The 15,046-nt window shown below is 39.8% G+C and overlaps 1 protein-coding gene across 1 annotated transcript in view; it reads right to left on the bottom strand.

Moving 5' to 3' along the window:
- Nucleotides 1-4,873: 4,873 nt before the first annotated feature.
- Nucleotides 4,874-15,046, bottom strand: part of IL26 (interleukin 26) — a 17,931-nt gene continuing 7,758 nt past the window's right edge. The window contains exons 4-5 of the mRNA XM_024737114.1: nt 5,360-5,425; nt 4,874-5,272 (exon numbers count right to left, since the gene is read on the bottom strand). Of these exons, the coding sequence (XP_024592882.1) occupies nt 5,186-5,272; nt 5,360-5,425 (153 nt within the window). The 3' untranslated portion in view covers nt 4,874-5,185. The remainder of the gene's footprint in view (nt 5,273-5,359; nt 5,426-15,046) is intronic.

The following is a 15,046-nucleotide window of genomic DNA, read 5'->3' as shown; positions in this document are numbered from 1 at the left end:
ATGTGTGGCTGCATCACCTGATATCCATTCTCCCACCATTCACAGTATGGAACCCTCAGTTTTTAGCTGGATGCATGGCTACCCCAAATAAAGGCTGCATTTTCCACCTTCTTTGCAGTTGGGTGTGACTCTAAGTTCTGGGCCTGGTCTGTGCACACACAGGGTGTATGTAACTTCCAGCTTGAACCTTTGAGTCTCCCCTCCCCCAACATACCTCCTAAGTAACCCACCTGTCCTATGGAAGATGGGTCACAATTACTCTAAACCCCAAATTTTGGAACTAGGAAAAATATTTGACAAATTTCAGGAGGGTAGGTTTCAGATCAATATAAATAATTGTGTGATAGGCAAGATTATTTGGAGAGAGAGGGGGCTTTTCCAGGAGGTAGTCTTCCTTAATTGTAAGTGCCCAAGCATATGGTAGATGGGAACAGTGTTATAAAGAAGGTTCCAGTATAACACGCAAAGTTGACAATGCGCTCTCACTGGTCCTTTCAAATTGTGAGATTGTATGCTCCTATGAAGTCCAAATTTCAAGGCATTTCTGTTGGCCCAAAGGAGATACTAGAATCTCACTGAAGTTTATTTTTCTGAGTCCTGGTTTACTACAAATCCGTAGAAAATGTAAAACCCTAGAGTCATCCTAGGCTATTTCCTCAGCACCAATCCCTCCTCAACCAGTTGTTCACTGAGTTTTATCAGTTTTACCTCCTCAACATCTCCCAAATCCATTTCCCTTCTCCAGCCTCACGGCCACTGTTTTTTTCCCATCATTCCATTCCAAAAATACTTCCTGAATGCTTTCTATATGACAGCACCATGCTAAGCACTGAGGACATGATGCTGAATAAGACTCAGTCTGTGTCTTCGAGGAAGAGATAAGGAAGCAAATAGAAAGTTACAATACGATGTGGTAAATGTTACGCTATGCAAGAGACATAGAACACAGCCTGAGAGTCGGGGCTGGGAGGAGAGATCAAGGAAGCCTTCCTGGAAGAGGCAACACCTGAGCAGAGTCTTCAAGGCTAAATTACCTCAAACTTCACCTCCTTAGTGCAGTGTGTCCGACCTCCACCCTACTGCACCTTCTACATAGCTCCATTACTGCTTATATTCTACCGTGTGATTGTTTACCTTCCTAGATCCTAAATTGCTAAAAGAAACTATGAGTTTTATTGATAATTATGACCTCAGCCATGACCACACGACTAGCAGATAGGAAGCATTCAGTAAATGTTTACAGAATTGATTTGTTTTCATTTTAGTTTTTAGTGAACAACTCTTAGTCCTAGTGAAGGAATCGATCCTCCTGACTTCTTAGGGTATGTGGTAATCCACAGCACAGTTCCGCATCTGCTTTTGAGAGTTTCTGCTGTTCCTTCCCGTCAGCCTGACTGAGCTTTCGCTTTTTGTTCCATCCACCGTGTGTAACCTCTCGAGAAGCCTTCTTAACCATGACTCCCATAGCTTCCCTCCCTGGGAAGCCGCGTGGACCATGGCTACCTGGACAGGGTGGGCTGACAGGACAGGAGCAGGGCTGTACTGCCATCCCAGCATCCCCTGTGGAGAGCCATAGTCATCGGCCCCATGGAATGACTGACTGGGTGAGCGTGCTTTCATACCTCCATCTCTGGAAACAATGACAGGCGCTCTGAAACCTGTTTGAAACCTAAACATCGTGGCTTGACTTCTTCTAAACTGGTCTCTGTGGGTAGGTTAAAATGATCAAGTTCGAATTTCCAACTATTTCTCTAAGTTGGACCAGAGTGAGGCAGTGGAAATTCATTACAATGCAGTGTTTCCCAATGTCTGAAGCACACTCCACCTGGGTTTTGCAAGATGATTCTACATGGTACACTTGTGAACATGTTTTAGTTGAGAACATATTTGTTTAAGTTGAATGACCTATTTGAATAGTCATATATGTATTTACAGTTACCTCTTATTTGGGGCAAGTAAAAAAGTATGCTGATTTAAATTCTTCGTTAATGTAAATAATAACATAGATGTTCTTAGAGGACTTGGGTTGGAAAACATTGTTATATCACAGTCTTCAAGTTTCATGCCAACCAGTGAAGATTATGGCAGCAGAAATGCCAGAGCTGAAAGAAATCTTGGAGGCTATCCAGTCCAATTTACTACTTTATTCACTTAACAAATATTTATTGGGCACTTACCATGTATGAGGAGAAGAACTGCAGTGAATCCGAGAGGGACAGCCTAGAGGGAGAAACAGATATTAAATCTACAGAAGAATTATAATTACGACAGGTTCTGTGAAGAAGTAAAGAGTGTATGAGACCATTAACAACAGGACGATGTTTCAATCAAATCATAAAGGTTCAGGAGAAATGAAGCAGGCAGAGCAGGGCTCGGGGTAGTAGGGGCAGGTGGTGGGAGAGAAGAGAGTGTGTGAGGTCCTTTGAGGGCACGTGTCTGGAGTAAAGAAAGACCTCAGTCCCCCACTCTGCAGATATCTGTACAGATCACCCGTGCTAGCTAATTTCAATCAGGATCCATCCAGAAACGGAGGCCCAGGAAGTGAATTAGCCTGACGTTGGTCACACATCCTAAGAGCAGCAGGGCCAAAGCCTCGGTCCATTCTTTCAAGAGCTCACACATTCACCATGTGCTGATGTAGTGCCCCGCGTTCAGACCCTGATCTGGGTGCTGGGGACCCTCCAGAGAACAGAAAAGACAAAAGTCCTGCCTCGCAGAGCCTATATTCTGTCATGGCGGAGACAGTCCATAAACAAACAAGTCAGTACAAGCACGCCAGTGCGAGAGAAGTGTTTTAGAGAAAAGTGATGAGGGAGGAGGTTGATGTTTTGTATGGATGACCTGGAGGGAGCTGGGACTAGTCGGGTCTCTGGACCACACTGAGGGCTGTGTCCACCACTCCAGACTACTCACGGGTACTCAGGCTCGTTCTGGTCTCCCTGTGTTAAGAGCAGATTCAATGCCCTTAACTCTAATTATATGCTGTCAGACAAAACATTTTAATAGGAAACATAGTCTCCTAGGTATGATCCAGGAGGGATCTGCTAGAAGAAATCTCCTGCTATGAATGCTGAAGGGCTTGGGGATTATAGAGCATCTCGTGGGTGTTTGGGGGTATGCCGCCATTTCCCAAAATGCAGCCATCTCTGGCTCTGGTAACGTCCAGAGTGGGACCTGTAATCAGAGGGAAGCTTTCACCCTGAGCCCACAGTGACCCCACCAAACACGGTTTCCTCCCTGGGCACAAGGACAACAGCTTCTCCCTCCTTAACTGCCTTTTCAGAATACCAGTCTTTACTCAAACACACTAAGACCACGCTTTTTCCTTTGGTATCTGAAAAACGTTTGTGAGTAGGCACCAGCACGTGGATGTTGGTTTTCTGCTCAGTGATGATGTTTAAATTCCTATTGTGCTTCAGCAGCCTTTTGACTCTTCTGGGCGAACGGAAGAATTTGGGAAACAATCCAGCAAATAAAAACATTGAATTCAATCACCCCAGAGTACTGTGGAACACAGATAAAATTTTATCCCTAAGGACCTAAAGTTGGCAAATGAACATTTCACAGCCCCTCTAATACCCGGCATCCCTAAGTAATGGAGCACCTAAGAATGCTTTGTAACCAAGATGGAGACTCCCAGCTCTGTGGAAGTACAGCACAAACTCAGCTGTGAGGGTGCCTGATCCTGGAAACCACCGAGGGCCCTGAAAGTGGGGCAATGAGAGGCCGTGGGTGCACCACTTCCTCTCAGGTCCAGGGGAGAGCCAGGGGGTAGATTCCTGATCCCCAAGATGCCAGCTCTTCCAAATGTTTCTCAACAAAGAAGGTTGCCCCATTACTGATGGCCTAGGAGCCTGCACTGGGAAGCCCTAAATCAACAGTACGAAAAGAAGACAGAGTCCCCCAGTCTCCCCACCGCCAATCCCCTCCACTCACCACACGTTTCCCTGCCTGTGGATTTGTGTAACAATGAGGTCCTCAGTAGGATAAGACATGGGGCCATGGAGTGTTACTGGGGAAGGCAGAATGGAGAAGGGGCAGAGAACAAAGAGGTAATTTTGGACTATGAGATAAACCAAGAGAGGACAGTCCCAGGTGAACAGACTAATGACCATGTAATTGAAAAGAACTGGATGGTGGGAAAGCAAAGTAGAGAGGAGGTTCCAAGGATGAAATCCACAAAGGCCTTCGGGAAGCCCCGCCTACTCATATCACAAAACACCAAGTCCTGGTGTTGGCTGTGCGCGGCAGAGGCACAATGGGTGCTCTGTGGAAGCAAACTGGCCATCACACAAATTGCTGTCTGAAACTGCCCATGCCTACAATGCCGAGGCAGGATCCGTTTAATGCAAAACAATGGTCAGGCAATATGACTCATTCAGCTGAAGGGCTAGCTGTGTGGGTAAGGTTTTTAGATAGTAAGGAAAGTTTCCTGTGGTGAACTCTGAGCTGCTATTCAGACTTCTATTTGGCCTCTACCAACCTTCTTAATTGTATGGCACCCGGAAGGAACATAATCAGGCTTCGGCATCATTTCAACTTGGTTCATTGTAGTCTGTGTAGCTTGGGTTATCTGTCAAAGGTGTTTCTAGTAAACCATTCCAAGCAGTTAGTTTACATGTGTGTCCTATTTGATCTGATCTGGTAGTTACCCATTGTACTCAATGAAATTCTAGCATACCGTCCTAAAAAGGACATCCAGGAGAAAGAAACACAGCTTATTTCATTAAAATCAAAATCTATCAGGGGCTAAGTTCACACTGGGCTTAATTAATAATCATCAAGCCCTTAAGTAGACAGTAATCATATACACGGCATCTATGTAAGTCTCAATAACATTATATTGTATCCCAGAAATCTGTCGTTTTCTATGCACAAATATTGCATGATTTAATTCTGGTTATACACCTTTAGATTAAACTCATGCAATGCACTTGGGAATGACAAAACATGTTCAGGATGAAAACATTCTTTGAAAATACAGAAAATGTGCATATTAGTGACAATTTACTTACCTCCAAAATTTTATTACATTAAAGTCCTCTAGTCTATTCCGAATCATCTAATTTGCTGTTAGTATTATGTACAAAATTTTAAAAAGGAAATACACTGCTTTAAATTGATTTCTGGTTGTTCTCATTATATTTCAAAATAACAGTCAAGTCAATCCACTTGGCTTCTTGCATTACTTAACGCTTTCCAGAAATTGTTTAATCCAGGAAAGAAGAATAGCCAGTTCACTGATGGCTTTGTAGATTCCTTTCTTTCCAATCTGTGGATAAAGTGGAAATATTAGAAGCAGAAATATTTCACATTTTAAAAAACAAAGCATTCAAAGACAAGAATTTGGAATACTTACCTCATAAAATTTTCTTTTCATCCTGGTAATGGATTTCATTTCTCTAGCTGATGAAACACAGGAAATCTAAGAAATCAGAAGTAAATACAGAAAATATTGTTGAAAAGGGGCTAATAATACTCTTCCATTCACTCAACCAACATTTTTTGAGCAGGTATAATGTGCTGGGCATGATATACACTGGCAAATATATAGTACCTTGTCTCTGTCCTCACAGAGCTTATAGTTTCATGGGGGAGAGAGATGATAAATAAGAAAACAAATGAAAAATTAGAATTTCCAAATTACAATTAAAGCTGTGTTTGTAATGCATAAATTCTATGCTAGGAATTTACAGCTGCTTTCAATTGGGTGGTCAGAGATGGTTCTTTCAAGGAATGAAATTTAAATTAAGATCTGGAAAAGGAGAAGGAGCCAGCTATATGAGGAAGTGAAGCAAGAAAATAGGGGTTTGGGGAGGATGCAAAGGAGAGAATAACTCAGGTAACCTGAGTGAAAAGTGTGCAAATGTCCTGAGGCAGGAAAGACCTAGTGCTTTCCAGAAACTGAAAGAAAGAAAGCATGGCTGGAGCAGGAGAGATATGGGAAGCATAGGAGATGTGAGAATGACAAGAAAAAAAATTATTTTTTGAAAAATCACCCTGGCTGTTATATACATTGCACGGTACAATATTCAGCTGTTGATTGTCAGGAGAAAGCACCAGGAAATTAGTATTAGTTTCTAAATTAGGAGGAGGAGCAAACTAATGTCTGGAGAAGATGGCTTGTACCTCGGCAGGGGGGGAACTGCCAGTCTCCTTTGAGGAGGTGAATTTTCAAACCCCATCTGAGCACAAGAATTGCTTAGGAGTCAAGTAGGAGGAAATTCTTCGTCATCCTTTTTACTCCACAAATTTCCATAAGGTTACATAGAGAAAAGGGAAGGGAAGAAAAAGGTGAAAGTGTCTAATTTATCTACCTAGCTTTTACTCATAAAACCTTAGCGCTGGAATTGACCAAGGACATCATATGGTTCAATTGTTCTCAATTTACATAAAAGGAAACCAAGGCCCAAGGTGTCCCAGGATGTCCTGACCTCGCGATGAAATAGTGTCGGTGCATCAATAAAGATAATACGTAATCAAAACTCGAGAAATGGAAGCAGCTAAATGACAACACCTATTAAAACAAATAAAACATGGCCAACATCAACCCACAGGTCCCTTTAGACCAGAACACAGAGGAGAAGAGGGGACAGGGGAGGGGCAACATTCAGGTCTTTCTCTTATCAAGAGGAAATAACTGAAACGATTTGACAGTTATCTCCTGAATGCTGTTGCAGGGGCCTAAAGGTGGTGATGTTGTCATGACTCTACCCAAGTGGAGACTCTACCTTCAGGTCAGACCCCGCGTAGGAAGAGATTCTTCTTGTGAAAGGGGCTTTCATGACGAGGCACAGAAGAGCTGCAGACACAGAATATTCGGGTGAAGGTTTAGTCTGCAGGACTCACAAGTGCTGGACCTCCCTGTGATAAGAGCCGTGGATTTTTTTTTAACATCTTTATTGGAGTATAATTGCTTTACAATGGTGTGTTAGTTTCTGCTGTATAACGAAGTGAATTAGTTATATGTATACATGTATCCCCAGATCCCCTCCCTCTTGTGCCTCCCACCCTCCCTATCCCACCCCTCCAGGTGGTCACAAAGCACCGAGCTGATCTCCCTGTGCTATGTGGCTGCTTCCCACTAGCCATCCATTTCACATGTGGTAGTATATATATGTCCATGCCACTCTCTCATTTCATCCCAGCTTCCCCTACCCCCGTCCCCGGGTCCTCAAGTCCATTCTCTACATCTGCATCTTTATTCCTGTCCTTCCCCTAGGTTCTTCAGAACCATTTTTTTTTTTTAGATTCCATATATATGCGTTAGCATATGGTATTTGTTTTTCTCTTTCTGACTTTCTTAGCTCTGTACAACAGACTCTAGGTCCATCCGCCTCACTACAAATCACTCACTTTCGTTCCTTTTTATGAAGAGTCGTGAATTAAGAGGACACTTCCTCCCACACCAGATCCTGTGAGGCAAAAACAACGCAGGCAGCCAGTGTCAGAGCATACTTTCAGAAGGAATTCATTCCTTCATTAAACAAGCATTCATGAAGTGCCTACTAAGTGTCCGATCGTGTGCTAGGCACTCAAGACATAATAATGAGCAAAACAGAGTTAGTAAATAGAACAGTGGTGGACAGGAAAATCAACAAAATACAAGATCCATATTAGAAGATAAAAAATCCAGCAGTTCCAGGAGCTTTCCTTTTTATCCCAATTCCCCTTCATGTGACGACAGAACTACTAAGAAGATTGTTAGATAAAAATAATAGCAGTCAACATGTATTTTGTTAGTGTTATGTATCAGGCACTGATCTGAAGGCTTTAGTGATATTAACTCATTCAGTCCTCACAACAACCCTATGAGGTAAGTACTATTTTTATCCTCATTTTATAGATTAGGAAGGCGAAGCATAGAAGTTAAAATTCTGCCTATTTTCACATAGTAAGTGGCAGAGCTGAGATCTGAAGTATTCTGACTCCAGAGTCCAGGGGAAATGTTGGAAATGCCTCTAAAAGACTAAGCTGATTGGCAGAGAGAGAGAGAGAGAGAGAGAGAGAGATTTCAACCTGAAAATGGACAATGTGATAATAAACAAAAGAACAAATCCTCTGTGCGTTTGTGTGTGTGCGTGTGTTTCCCTTTGTTCATTTGTTTTTCAGATTGGAACTGCAAAAGCAAATTCTAGAAATACCAAGTCTAGTTCCAACCAAGTAGAGTAGCTATGGAAAAAATTTAGAGAATTCTGCCCATTATATTTTAAATGGAGAGTTTGATTAGATGCTAAATCCTTCTAGCAGAAATTATCTAATATAAAAGTAATTGGCATGGACATATATACACTACCAAACGTAAGGTAGATAGCTAGTGGGGAGCAGCCGCATAGCACAGGGAGATCAGCTCGGTGCTTTGTGACCGCCTGGAGGGGTGGGATAGGGAGGGTGGGAGGGAGGGAGACACAAGAGGGAAGAGATATGGGAACATATGTATATGTACAACTGATTCACTTTGTTATAAAGCAGAAACTAACACACCATTGTAAAGCAATTATACTCCAACAAAGATGTAAAAAAAAAAAATCTGTATGGAGGAAAAAGGTTTATTTTAATAAACTGTCAAATACTAAAAAAAAAAAAGTAATTGGCCCAAATCTTGCAACTGGGAAAACAAAGAGGACTTCACAAAGAGAATCAATATTTGCTGATTCCAATACACTCGATCAAAGTTCTTAGATGCAAAGATCAATCACAAAGTACCAAATAAGCAAGTCACAGGGCACAATATGAAACATGCTTGTGTTGGGGTTTAAAGATTTCACACGGAAAATGGGATACCAAAGAAGTCAACCAAATTCTGGACGTTACAGAAGGGGAATACATTAAGGCATTCCTGCTGACTAGGCCCTCTGCCCAGAAAACTTGGGTCTGCAGTGTCTCCCATAGCATGGTGGGAAGTACAAGAAAGGCTTCTGACTTCATCTAAGGTACAAGCTACCCCAAGAAGAGCAAGGAGAGTAGAAAAGGAGAAAAACAAGGTCGGGCAAAAAAACAAACAAACAAACAAACAAAATCAAAACAACAAAAAAAATCACTTAACAGTGCCAATGTTGCCACCAGAGCTCCATGGGTTTATGGGATGCTTTCTAGCACCTTGAGCTCCATTTACTATAAATGACTCCTAGTAAAGATCTGATGCAAGAGGTTTTCATTTTCCTCACTTTTGTAAATATGTCTACAGACCCAGTAGGACAGCCTGATTTTACTGCTGTAATCTAGATTGCTTTGCTTGGAAGGAGGAATTTACGAAAGAATGATTTCCTTTACCTTATATTTCAGCGTATACAGTTCCATTGTCTGAAAGCAGAATGCACAACCAAAGGGCAGCAGTTTTATTCTAAGAACGGCTGAATGATTTGACAAACCCAACCAAAGCAGATACGATCTAGACTAGAGGCAATGTATTAGTAGGGCTGGAATAACCAGAGACAGGTTCAAAAAAAAAAAAAAAAAAAGTGTGAGATAGTCATGGAACAACAAACACAAGGCAACAGGCTAATCATTCATCATTAAGTCAATACATTTTTATTGCATGCTTACTATACGCTAGGCATGAAATACTCTCTCTGCCCACATAGCAGAGATTTATTTAATTTATAAAAGTAACTTTCATGGTGAAAATTGCCTTGGGGCGCAAGGGATGGCTCATAATCTACTGACAGTGAAGCAAAATTACAATACTAAGTGATAAATACTGTGATTTAAAACAAACAAACAAACTGCTCTGGCAACAGAGCAGAGGCAACCCAACTGTGGGATGCCAGAAGACGTCCAGAAGGAGAAAACAAGTGAGTTGCATCTTGAAGGGTGACTAAGATGGAGTGGGAGAAGCAGAAAGAAGGGACAAGTAGGCAGAGGAGGCAAAATGTGCCAAGGCTGGAGAGAGCAGAGATGATTTACACACCCTTTGGGTCTCAGCTGAAACCCTCAGATTCAATTATGATATGGTACCCAACCTCATATGTCAATTATACCCCAACCCCAACCTTATATGTCAATTCTACCTCAATTTAAAAAAAGAATGAATCCATGCCATTTTTCACATGAAATGGTAGAGCCCCATAATTTTGACAGAAAAGTTATATATCATTAACCAAGGAATGAATTTGTCAGAAAAGAGATTCTATAATATTATAATTAGAAAATATACTTACCCAGATTAAAACCAATGATTCATAAATGATCTCTTTATCTTTCAGTTAAAGTAATACTGTAAATAAAACTCTAACATTAGGCACTAAAAATGTATTTGATTGTTTAAGAGAACCACTCCATTGAAAATTGTTGAGAAAATGTAATTGGAAGAAAATTAGTGTTCTGTGTATGGCAAGCAATAAGAAAAGACAGTAACAATTTTACAGAACTACTACTTGTTAGGTGCTTTGATATATTACCTTACTTAATTCTTCTAACAACAACAAGATGAGATTATTGGTATTGTTGAAAACAGGTTTAGGACTTTGCACTTAATGAAAGAATAAAACAGAGTTTGTCACACTTCCTACTTCTGTTTATCAGTTCAATCAACTGCAATTTTTAAAATATTTGAAATTATAAGGCTAAATAATTGGCAGTGCTTCACAGCTTGATAAGCTAGTTGCAACTGAGGATACAAATTACTTATCAAACATCCTACAGGAATTGGAGACACAAATATTCTATTTGCCAAGACTTACCAGACTTTAAAATTAATTACATACAATTAATGTAAAGAAATGGAGCTCTTTAATTACCAATTACTATTCAGGCTCTTAAAATGTTAATTAAAGTAAATGATGAAATCTTGAAAGCTAATGTAATTTTTTTCAGTTTCAACTTTGATCACTAGCAATTAGGCCAATTATTTTATGAATTCAACTAAGCAACTATTAAGTTCCCTTTCAAGTCTGAGAGTATTGAGTTCTATAAGAATCTTTAAAATGTCTTCTAACATATACCAACTTTCCAAATACCATTAGGGCAAATACCGTGGTTAACAAAGATTAAAAATAAATATATTTATGTTATCCATAACTTTTTTCTTTAAACAGTTATACACCTGAATTACCCAAATCAGACTAATTTTTTTTTTTTTTTTGCGGTACGTGGGCCTCTCACTGTTGTGGCCTCTCCCGTTGCGGAGCACAGGCTCCAGACGCGCAGGCTCAGCGGCCATGGCTCACGGGCCCAGCCGCTCCGCGGCATGTGGGATCCTCCCGGACCGGGGCACGAACCCGTGTCCCCTGCATCGGCAGGCAGACTCTCAACCACTGCACCACCAGGGAAGCCCCCAGACTAATTTTAAAAAAAATTTTTCTTTTATATTGGAGTATAGTTGATTAACAATGTTGTGTTAGTTTCAGGTGTACAACAAAGAGATTCACTTATACATGTGTCTATTCTTTTTCAAATTCTTTTCCCAATTAGGTTGTTATAGAATATTGAGCAGAGTTCCCTGTGCTATACAGGTTATCCATTTTATTCTTTTTTTTTTTTTCAGCATTTAAGCACAGATCTGTGTGACTTTATATATTTATTTTTTTGGCTGCACCCTGCCTGTGGCATGTGGGATCTTAGTTCCCCAATCAGGGATCGAACCTGTGCACCCTGCATTAGGAGTGTGGAAATATGTAATATTTTATTAGGTGCTGCAAAATTCTTAGAATGTTCTCAGAAACAATAAGATGACATTCAAATACAGTGGTACTGGGATTCCAGACCTTGGGGTCTATCACGAAAATCACTGTAGTTTTGTATCTTAAGAGTGGCTCGAAAAGATGTCAGTCTTAGTGGACTTATAAAGAAATCCCAAAGGCAGGTAGCTTATAGAATCAGAAAGACTTCTCAAAAATAAAAAATAATTTAAATCTATGAGTTAATAATGAAACTAAGAGAAAATAACAACTCATTGATCACCCTGGAAGAATGTTAGAAAATCAATTCCTTATATTCAAAAGTGGGAAATAAAGAAAAAGAATTACATGTTTATTCTGCCTGTCTTATATGATAAGTTCCTCAGGACAGCCAAATAGTAAGGGGTAAGTTCTCTTTACAGAATTATCCCCACTTATAAATAAAGTAGGCATAATAGAATCTTAAAAGCATCATTTTTCAGTTTTATGAATTAATAGATCAAAACAATAATTATCAATGACTGCTAACATAGAAATACAGGCCATATAGTGCATTCTAGAAGCTAAAAGAAAGATTGATCATGTTATGTAGGAAAAGGGAAAATATTAAAAAGACCAAATTCAGACTTCTAGAGATAAAAACTACAATGGCTGAGTTGAAAAATATACTGAATGGGACTAAAGCAGATTAGATACTACAGAATAAAAGGTTTATAAACTTGATGATGTAGCAATAGAAACTATCCACAATGAAACACAGAAAAACACGGAAAACAACACAGAATCAGGGAGCTGTGGGACAATTGCCAATGGCCTAATGTATATGAAATTAGAATTTCAAGAATAGAAGAGCTAGAAGGAGGTACAGAAAAAAATTTTTTTCTGAAAAAATAATGGCCCAAAACTTCCAAATTTGATGAAAACTATAAACTCACAGACGGAAGAATTTCAATTGACTCCAAGCACAAAAAGCATGAAGAAAACAAACCAATGCACATTATCATTAAATTGCTTTAAACAAGTAATAAGGAGAAAAATCTTTAAAAAGAAAGAAAGCCAGAAAAAAAAAAGATATGACATAAGAACAAAGATAAGAATGGGAGAAGATTTCTTGTCAGAAACAAGCCTGGAGACAATGAAGCAACACCATTAACGTATTGGAAAAAAAACCTATCAACCCCAAATTCTATATTCAGAAAAAATGTATTTAAAAAAGAAAGAGGAAATAAAGGCTTTTTTCTGCCATAAAAAACGGAATGTATTCATCACCAGTAGAACTGTACTACAAGATCTGTTAAAGGACAAATGCTGGAGAGGGTGTGGAGAGAAGGGAACCTCCTACACTGCTGGTGGGAACGTAGATTGGTGCAGCCACTACAGAGAACAGTATGGAGGTTCCTCAAAAACTAAAAATAGAATTACCATACGATCCAGCCATCCCACTCCTGGGCATATATCTGGAGAAAACTCTAATTTGAAAAGCTACATAAACCCCTATGTTCATAGCAGCACTATTCACAATAACCAAGACATGGAAACAATCCATTTTTTTTAATGGGCGAAATATTTGAACAGACGCTTCACCAAAGACAATATATAGATGGTAAATAGGTAAATCAAGAGATGGTCAACCTCATTAATGATTGGGGAAGTGCAAATTGAAAACACAATGTAATACCACTACACTCCAGCTAGATTGGCTGACATTTTTAAACACTGACCATATGAAGTGATAGCAAGGATACTGAGCAATTTTAACTCCCACACACTACTGGTAGAAATTTAAAATGATTCAACCACTTTGGAAAACAGTTTAGCTGTTTCTTACATAGTTAAACCTACACCTAACCTATGATCCAGCCATTCCACTCCTAGGTGTTCACCCAAGAGAAATGAAAATATCTCTTCAAACACAGACTTGTATATAAATATTAATAGCAGCTTTATTTGTGATAGTGAAAAACTGGGAAAAAAAACTAAATAGACATCAATAGATGAATAGATAAATTGTGGTATATCATTACAATGGAATACTACTTGGCAGTGAAAAGGGAGAAGTCATTGATACATTCAATAACATGAATGAATCTCAAAATCATTATGCTGGGTGGAAGAAGTCAGACATTAAAGAGTATAACACATACATAGATTTTCCTCAATTTACACGTGGGTTAAGTCCCGATAAACTTATTGCTAGTTGAAAATATTGTAAGTCAAAAATGCATTTAATACTCCTAACCTTCCAAACATCATAGCTTAGCTTAGCCTACCTTAAAAGTGCTCAGATGGGCTTCCCTGGTGGTGCAGTGGTTGAGAGTCCACCTGCCTATGCAGGGGATACGGGTTCGTGCCCCGGTCCGGGAGGATCCCACATGCCGTGGAGCGGCTGGACCCGTGAGCCATGGCCGCTGAGCCTGCACGGCCAGAGCCTAGGCTCCGCAATGGGAGAGGCCACAGCAGTGAGAGGCCTGCGTATGGCAAAAAAAAAAAAAAAAGTATCCCCAAAAATAAAACATCCACATAGAATCAGAGTATTTTAAAAATACTATATACAATTTATAAAGAGGCTGTAGTAATCCTTACTCCTTAACATTTTCTTCAATTACTAAGATACAAAATAAATAATTGTTGGATTCTCTAAGTTATAGAAAGCAATTTGTATCATAGATTTTGCTGTTTTTTGCTATTTACAAGTTTTTTTGGGGGGGGCGGTTTTCAGAAGAGGAAACACCAATGCTTATGGCGGGCATAAATTCAAATCCCAAGTGAACACATTAAACCAATTACTATATGCCAAAATTCTGTATGTAACTTAACTGTCTAGAGCTCTGGAAGCAACATCATAAATGCAACACTGGTTTTTTAATCAACCCCTCAGAATCCTATTTATCCTAAAGCCTCACATAACCAAAGCATTATTCTAGAATTCTGGGTCTTGGAAACAGGGCCTGGGCCATTTCCTCCTGTTTCCAGATCATGGAAGAAGCCTTGGACCAGTTTTGAAACGTGTCGAGGTTCTGCAGAAATAGAACCTGCAGAACTCGGGGCCCCTCTCAAAGTCCCTCCTTCTTGAAAACTTACCTGCTCCATCCAGACTCTAGTATTTCTGCTCTGAAACCCCAGGGCTTTGTTAGCACTAATATTATGGTGCTTTTCCTTTCTTCCTCTTATAATTGTTTGTGAAGTTACCTTGCCATCCCCTTCCTTCTGCCTAGAACCCTTCTACCAACACACACACACACACACACACACACACACACACACACACACACAGTGCAGAACTCCTAGAGGGTAAAGTCTCATTTTTCCCACAATACCCCAAATAGCAAGGGCAACAGGGGAAATACAAAAAGTGTTAATTATTTTCTATGTATTGGCTGTTTCTATATTGACTATATTTAGTGTCCCTTTTTTTTTTTTTTTTTTTT

The sequence above is a fragment of the Neophocaena asiaeorientalis genome, unplaced genomic scaffold (assembly GCF_003031525.2).
Source record: "Neophocaena asiaeorientalis asiaeorientalis breed wild unplaced genomic scaffold, Neophocaena_asiaeorientalis_V1.1 scaffold134, whole genome shotgun sequence".
Classification (NCBI taxonomy): domain Eukaryota; kingdom Metazoa; phylum Chordata; class Mammalia; order Artiodactyla; family Phocoenidae; genus Neophocaena; species Neophocaena asiaeorientalis.
This window is presented reverse-complemented; position numbering and strand designations above follow the sequence as displayed.